We start from the raw sequence: 8323 nt of genomic DNA, 5'->3' as shown, positions 1-8323 counted from the left end.
ATCCTATGCATGAAGAATTGAATAACTTCACAAGAAATTAAGTATAGGAGTTGGTAGAAAGACTAAAGGGACACAATATGATTGGAACCAAATGGGTCTTTAGAAACAAGCAAGATCAAGATGGGATAGTAGTAAAGAACAAAGCAAGATTGGTAGCACAAGGCTATACACAAGTTAAAGGTCTTGACTTTGGAGAAACATATGCTCTGGTTGCTAGATTGGAAGCAATTAGAATCTTGCTAGACTATGCTTGTGCCTACAACATCAAGCTCTATCAAATGGATGTTAAGAGTGCATTTCTCAATGGTTACATCAATGAAGAAGCATATGTTGAGCAACCTTCCGGTTTTGAAGATGACAAGAAGCTCGACCATGTGTACAAGTTGAAGAAGGCATTGTATGGCTTGAAGCAAGCACCTAGAGCATGGTATGAGAGATTGAGGGACTTCCTACTCTCTAAAGGGTTCATGATGGGCAAGGTTGACACCACTCTTTTCATCAAGAAGATTAAAAAAGACTTGTTTGTGTTGCAAATCTATGTTGATGACATCATATTTAGATCAACCAATTAAGATTTTTGTGATGAGTTTAAAAATATGATGGCTAATGAGTTTGAGATGTCCATGATTGAAGAGTTGAGTTACTTCCTTGGTCTTTAAATCAAGCAATTGAAGAATGGTATATCTGTGAGTCAAGGCAAGTACATTAAGGATATGATCAAGAAGTTTGGCATGAGTGATAGCAAAGTCATTAGCACACCAATGGGAACAAATGGTAACTTGGATAGTGATGCAAGTGGCAACATGGTGGATCAAAAGTTGTATCGGTCTATGATTAGAAGCCTACTCTATGTGACCGCATCAAGGTCGGATGTTATGCTTAGTGTATGCATGTGTGCAAGATTTCAAGCCTCATCAAGAGAAAATCATTTGAAGGCTACAAAGAGAATATTGAGGTACTTGAAGCATACACCAAATGTTGGTTTGTGGTATCCCAAAGGAGCAAAGTTTGAGCTAGTTGGTTACTCCGACTCGGATTATGCGGGATGCAAGGTTGAAAGGAAGAGTACCTTAGGCACATGTCAATTGTTAGGAAAATCACTTGTTTCATGGTCATCAAAGAAGCAAAATAGTGTTGCATTATCAACCACCGAAGCCGAATACATATCCACTGGTAGTTGTTGTGCACAAATACTTTGGATGAAGGCCACTTTGAGTGATTTTGGAATCAAGTTTAAGAAGGTGCCATTGCTATGTGACAATGAGAGTGCAATCAAATTGACCAACAATCCAGTTCAACATGCAAGAACAAAGCACATTAATGTCCGCCATCATTTTATAAGAGATCACCAACAAAAAGGGGATATTTGCATTGAGGGTGTAGGCACCGAAGATCAACTTGTCGATATATTCACCAAGCCATTGGATGAGAAAAGGTTTTGCAAGCTAAGAAATGAGTTGAACATATTGGATTTCTCAAATATGTGTTGATGCACCCCCCACTCATATGACATGACTCTCCTCTGAGCAATCCAAGGTAAAAGTTGATTGGCATGACATACATCTTTGCTAAGGATATGATTAGTGCATCTAGTCATATTTTCAATTTTATTAGGACCTTTTAAGTGGTTCTATTTTATTAGGCTCATTCATGAAAATCAAAAGATTTTGATGTCTATATGGTATCACTATTGCTTCTATGCTTGACTTGATCTAGTGGTAGCATATGACATGCTTATGGGCTTGTAAACCTAGTGTTTAATCTAGAAAATGAGCTCTAAGTGTTTAACTCAACATGGTACAAGATAACCCTTATTTGGAGGTGTGAAGAAACTTGTCCTTAGATCAAACCGAGTTAAATATCTTTGGTAAATGATCTAGATTAGACCAAATTTAAGAAAATAATCCTCACCCCATTGATTGACATTGATAATCTCTACCTATCTAAAATTTAGGTCTTTGTGGTCATTGATGACAAAGGGGAGAGAAACAAAGATATATGTGATAAGGGGGAGAAATAACAAAGATATTAGTACATGGGAGAAAGACAAAATATATATTAGTGTACTAAGATGATGAAAAGACAATAAAGGGAGAGAACTTGACATAAGGGGAGATCTATGACAAAGAAAAGGGATTAATTAAAATCTTGAGCATACAAGTAGTGGGAGCAAGCTCATGAACTTGTATGGTGCATTTGAATGTGCATTTCATATGTTTGCTTGCATGGCATAAGTTTTAAATTTTAAAATATCCATACTTGTGTGATATATGCTAATTGTAAGATTGAATGATGAAATAAAATTACTAGATAACTTTTATTTCCAAGTAAGTCTTTACAAGTGGTATCTTTTTAAAGTATGTTTACAAGTGGTATAGAACTAACCATAGTGCTAAGGATGATATAATGGTGCACTCCGATTGGTATTATGCTTCAAAGGTCCATCATTTATATTTTAGCATTATTTGGTAGACATTGTCTCCTATATTTCCTATCTAAGCATATGTGCAAGCTATAATCCAAACTCTTAGCATATATATAGGGGAAGCAATTGCTACCATATGGAGTTCATGAAACTTGTCCATATCCTTTTACACATGGTAAATATGCTTGGGCAAGCAACATGGATTCAATTGAATTTCAATTCATATCTTTGTGAAAGGGTTGTCATTAATTACCAAAAAGGGGGAGATTGAAAGCTCTAGTTTGGTTTTAGTGAATTGATAAAACCCTAAGTGCTAACCTAGTTTATCAAGTGATCATGAGATAGGTAGCATATTCAAAGTGGTAAAGCAAATGAAGAACATGACATAAAGATGGCGACGCCATGGTGATGATCAAGTGCTTGGACTTGGAAAGAAGAAAGAGAAACATAAAAAGCTCGAGGCAAAGGTATAAATTATAGGAGCTATTTTATTTCGGTGATCAAGACAATTAGAGAGTGTGATCACATTTAGGTTTGATAGCCGTACTATTAAGAGGGGTAAAACTCATATTGAAATTCGGTTATCAAAGTGCAACTAGATGCTCTAACTCATTGCATATGCATTTAGGATCTTGTGAAATGCTAACACCCTTGAAAATGTTTGTGAAAATATGCTAACACATGTACACAAGGTGATACATTTGGTGGTTGACATATTTGAGCAAGGGTGAAGAAGTTAGAGGTGAAAATGAGTTAGTCTCGCTGGTCACAAGGTGACCGGACGCTGGTCTCTGAGAAACCGGCACGTCCGGTCAGTTATAACAGCGAAGACGCTGGCATCGGTCAATCGACCAGATGCTGGGTCATGGACTGACCAGACGCTGAGGTCCAGGGTCCGGTCCTATTGTCGGGCAGCGCACAGAAGCTAGGGTCTCTGACCGGACGCTGGTAGGGTCCGGTCGTGCATGACCGGACGCGTCCGGTGGGCAAAATGCATTTCTAGAACCTTACTGGAAATGACCGGACGCTTGTGGCTCAGCGTCCGGTTAGTTATAGCGCAGCGTCCGATCAACTCAAGTGACCGTTGAGATCGGGACACGTGGCTATCGTCGGGCGACCGGACGCTGTGGTCCAGCGTCCGATCGATATGACCGGAGCGTCCAGTCATCTCGTGTTGTGCCCAGTGAATGGGTACAACGACTCTATTTCGTGGAGACTTCTATTTAAGCCCCATGGCCGGTTTAAGCTCACTCTCTTGGCCATTTGCATTGACATAGCAACCTTGTGAGCTTAGCCAAAGCCCTCCTACTCATCTTTATCATTGATTCATCATCTTTGTGAGATTGAGAGAGAATCCAAGTGCATTGCTTGAGTGATTGCATCTAGATACACTTGGTGTTCGTGTTTCACTGAGGGATTCACTTGTTACTCTTGGTGGTTGCTGCCACCTAGATGGCTTGGAGCAGCGAGGATCGTCGAGCGGAGGGTGATGATTGTCTCCGGCTCTGATCGTGGTGATTGTGAGGGGTTCTTGACCTTTTTTCGGTGGAGCGCCAAAAGGTACTCTAGTGGATTGCTCGTGGCTTGTGTGATCTTCATCTTGTGTTGGTTGTGTGGCACCCTATTGAGGGTTTGGCATGTGATGTCAATTAGCGCGTGAACCTCTAAGTGAGTGAATCGCCACAACGAGGACTAGCTTGTCGGCAAGCAAGTGAACCTCGGTAAAAAAATCATTGTGTTCATCATTGATTTTGAGGTGATTGGTCTTCATTGTTATTCATCCTTGTGATTGATTGGTTCCTTCATCTACACGATGGTATAACCTTCTTGATCACTCTCTTTACATTACCGCAAACTAGTTGTCAAGCTCTTTAGTGTAGCTTGTTGTAAGAGCTTGCTTGGTTGGTTGGTGTGACTCTTTAGTTAGCCTTTGAGAGCACACTAACATAGGTAGTGTCATAGCTATTGTGTGAATAGATATTATCTAAACTAGAATTGTGGTAGGTGGCTTGCATTTTGAGTAGGCTAGTACAACACTTACTTCGCCTCATAATTGTCTAACCATTTGTTAAGTAGTGTTGTATAAATTTTTATTAGGCTATTCACCCCCTCTAGCCATTAGGACCTTTCAACCTTTCAAGAAATAATCGATCTTCTTTCAGTATCTGCTTTATTAGCCGGGCTTGGAGGTCCCCCATGCCATTGATGCTATGCACGTACAGAAGAATGTCTCTGAGAGTCTCATTACTACTTTGATGAACACAAGCAAGTCAAAGGATAGTCCGAAAGCACGAAAAGACATGGTGCAGCTAAACGTGATGCCACAGCTTCACCCGGTACCTGAGGCTAATGAAAAATACACTCTGTCCACGGCATGCTTTAACCTAACACTAGACGAGAAGAGAGCTATATGTACTTTCCTGAGGGGAATCAAAGTCCCGACTGAGTTTTCAGCAAATGTGAAGAAGCTAGTATCGATGAAGGACTTATCAATAACACACTGCAAGGCTTACGATTGCCATGTGATGCTGACAGTGTTTCTACCCATTGCAATCAGGGCTATAAAGCCAGAGTTCTTGAAAATGGACATCACCCGTATGTGCTACTTCTTTTCGAAGATCCCACAGAAGATGATTGGCAAGCAAGAGCTGAGTGACCTACATGAATTTATGGTGGAGACACAAAACCAACTGGATATGTGTTTACCTCCTACTTTTTTTGATATAATACCACATCTTATGATTCACATGGTTCATCAGATACAGGCGCTGGGCTCTTGCTACTTGCATGAAATATGGTCATACGAGCGGTTCATGTCGGTTCTAAGTCGATACGTGCATAATGTGAAAGATGGGTATCTAGGCCCTCAAGCTATTGCCCAAACAAATTTTAATTACCCTAAACAGTAGACATCGGATGTCAAAGAGCCAGCTGCTGCAAAGACTCTTCAGAAGAAAGAGCGCATCTGTACGGCGAAACTAAGGAAAGAGTCACTTAAGGTTGCGACATACATTGCCCTGGCTTTCAAAAATCTCCAACAACACTCTACTATATGGCTATCATACAACTTCGAGTAAGTTTAACTCTATACTTAAAGCTTTGTTCGATATATTTTATTCGATGCAAATGAGCTTGTCTAGTTCTATGATTAAATCTATGCAGCAACCACTGGATTTATATAGCCGTCGATGTCGGGAGGAGCATGGCATAGGTCTTTGATTCAATAGATAGGGACCCGATGACGTACAAAGACTTCATATCGATTCTCAAGACGTATACATATGGACAATCCTCATTAGCTTATATGTTTATATACATACTTGTAACGTTCACTTTTGGATTCTAACAAGTTGTATTTGCTAAAATAATTCGAACAGGGCATTTAGGTTCTATGTCATTAATAATCACGGAAGACATGATCCAGCAAGAAAGGAAAAGTTGGCTATAAAAATACTATGTGCGGTAAGTGTAACTTACTTTTTCAGTACTCCATTACATGGTTGTTAAAAGTATTACTTAACATTTTTATATGCAAAACACACAGTGCCCCAAGCAGAAGCATGAGAGTGTACAATGTGGAGACTATATATGTTCTATGATGAGTAACACCGGTGCCTACAGGAGACACCCCTTAAGAGTAAGTTTGAACCTCTTCACCCGTACTATGAAAACTTCGTACATGGTATAAAATACTAAATCAAAACTTGTTCTCTTGTAGTGGAGAGAAGAGAAATGAATGAAAAGAGACCCATACAAGGATGACCAACTCTTAGAGCTCGTCGACGACCTTTGCAACTTCATATTGGACCAGATTGTACACGTCAAAGGCGCCTACCATGACTGAGAGTCTGAGTTAGGTACAAATCCTTGGTACCAACACCTTCGTGAGACTGAAAGGTTAGCTCTAGGACGTTGATAACAATGTGTATGGAATTTATATATTTAATGATGGATTGTATATATTCTTGTGAATTGGACTTGTAATTGTAGTTTATATAATACTCTTGTGCTTGTAGTCGCGGTCGCGGGGCGTTCGGCAACGCGAACGCGGTTCAGAACGTTGATCGCGGGACGTTCGGCAACATGATTTTGAATTGTAAATTTAAATTTTTTTTTACGAAAAAACGTACTGTAGGGGCGATTCTAAATTGAACCGCCCCTATAAACATGTATTTGTAGGGGCGGCTGGCAACAACAGCCGCCCCTACAAATCAATTTATAGGGGCGGCCTAGAAACCGCTCATACAAATATATGATTTATAGAGACGGTTCGGTAGAGACGGCTGGCCACACCGCTCCTATAAAGAGTCAGGAGCCGTCTCAAAAAAATCTTCTGTAATAATGTGTTCCGTTGGGCAAACCATGAGTGAAGAAGACCGCCGCAGCCATTAGCCCCGGCTTCGAGGTCGTCGTTCGAGTGCCTCCCTCGGACCTGTTGGACAACCTACGGAGGCTGCTGCAGGAGAAACAAGGCGCCGATGTGACCTTCAAGGTCCGAGACGAGGTCTTCCCTGCCCACAAGATCATACTCGCGATGCGGCCGCCGGTGTTCAGCGCCGAGTTCTTTGGGCCGGTGGCTGTGGCGGCTGAGAGCACAAGTCAGTGTGTGACCATCGAGGACATGCACCCGGACGTCTTTCGAGCGCTCCTTCACTTCGTCTACACGGACACGATGCCCGCAATGGACGAGCTCGACGCCGGTGAGAGGAAGGAGATGCTCAGGCACCTGCTTGTGGCTGCGGATAGGTACGCCATGGAGAGGCTGAAGCTGATGTGCGAGGCCAGTCTCTGCGAGAGCATTTGCGTCGATGATGTGGCTGACATGGCAGCTTTAGCCGATCGGCATCGCGGTGAGGCTCTCGGCCATGCCTGCGCTGAGTTTATCGCCTCGTCGAACGAGAACGAGATAGGTGACGTGGTGGCAAGTCAAGGGTACGTGCACCTCAAAAAAAAAAAATGCCCTGCTGTGCTGGTAGACATGTTCGAGAAAGTTACTTTGTGGCTCTGTGCGTAATGCAGAGGTGTACGAGGTAGTAGATGAGCGTGAGCATCGTCGTCTCTGCTTGTCTTCTTTATTTAGTTCCTGGAGACCCACCATTTTAAAGGAGATGAGACCGATTTTTTAAATCCCTGTTTCTGCATTTATCTTACGTATCCGAAACTGTGCGCGATAGAGAAGACATTTTGTGATTAAAATCTCTGGGGATGAAGGAATGGGTCCATGTTGATTGCTTAATTTGAGGTTAGTTTGGTGATCGCGTGTTGACAGATTGGCATCGGCTCCCATCGTCTAAAAATAATAGCACATCTTGCTGGCTGATGAATCAAATTTGTTCAAATTTGATTGGATACATAGAAAATAATATGTTTTTTTTGGATAAGTTTATTAGCCAACGGAAGCTAGACCGGTTGAATGATGAAATGGTCATCATCCACTCCTCCGGCTCGGTAGGCGAGCCGGAAGTCTTCGAGCCATATACCGGGATTCGTTTTCCCGGTGTATTTAGCGATGTTGGTAGGCGGTCGGAAGCACTGTGGGAACGACGCTTTCTGGATGCGATGGCCAAAGGCCCGTGGTCCTGGGCCGTCCGGGCTGGGACTCCGGTCGTCCGATCGGCAACCATACCTGGGGTGCGTTTCCCCGCTCCCATCGATGGTCCGGCCGAGGCCCGTGTCGCCTGCTCTCACCGCCCCATGATGGACGTCATCATCACGCCGGGCTTGACGCCGATTGTTGATGACGTTGCGAACGTCTCGGTTCGGCTCGAGCCGTTCGCGCATAGGTGGTCGGTGTGGAGCGGGCGCCAGGTCAGGCCGTGGTGCAGCTGCGGCCTCCTGTTCCGTGGGCGGCGACTGTAGTGGTGAGCGGATAGAGCGATTCGATTAGTGCTCCCCCAT

General features: G+C 42.8%; 1 protein-coding gene across 1 annotated transcript; it reads left to right on the top strand.

The window, feature by feature from the left end:
* Positions 1-4725: 4725 nt before the first annotated feature.
* On the top strand, positions 4726-7439 carry LOC136523502 (uncharacterized). The gene is made up of 6 exons (XM_066517165.1): positions 4726-4837; positions 4961-5097; positions 5185-5279; positions 5803-5887; positions 5970-6062; positions 6798-7439. The coding sequence occupies exons 1-6, from the start codon at positions 4726-4728 to the stop codon at positions 7437-7439; spliced, it is 1164 nt and encodes a 387-aa protein (XP_066373262.1).
* Positions 7440-8323: the final 884 nt, after the last annotated feature.

This window comes from Miscanthus floridulus, chromosome 18 (assembly GCF_019320115.1).
Source record: "Miscanthus floridulus cultivar M001 chromosome 18, ASM1932011v1, whole genome shotgun sequence".
Taxonomy (NCBI): Eukaryota; Viridiplantae; Streptophyta; class Magnoliopsida; order Poales; family Poaceae; genus Miscanthus; species Miscanthus floridulus.
Note: the sequence above shows the minus strand (reverse complement) of the source record. Positions and strands in the feature narration are given on the sequence as shown.

Coding starts and splice junctions, on each gene's coding strand:
- LOC136523502 (XM_066517165.1), top strand. CDS start 4,726: ATGGTGCAGCTAAACGTGATGCCACAGCTTCACCCGGTACCTGAGGCT. Junction 5,098..5,184: donor GTGACCTACATGAATTTATG/GTGGAGACACAA, acceptor ATGGTTCATCAG/ATACAGGCGCTGGGCTCTTG. Junction 5,888..5,969: donor CTATAAAAATACTATGTGCG/GTAAGTGTAACT, acceptor CAAAACACACAG/TGCCCCAAGCAGAAGCATGA.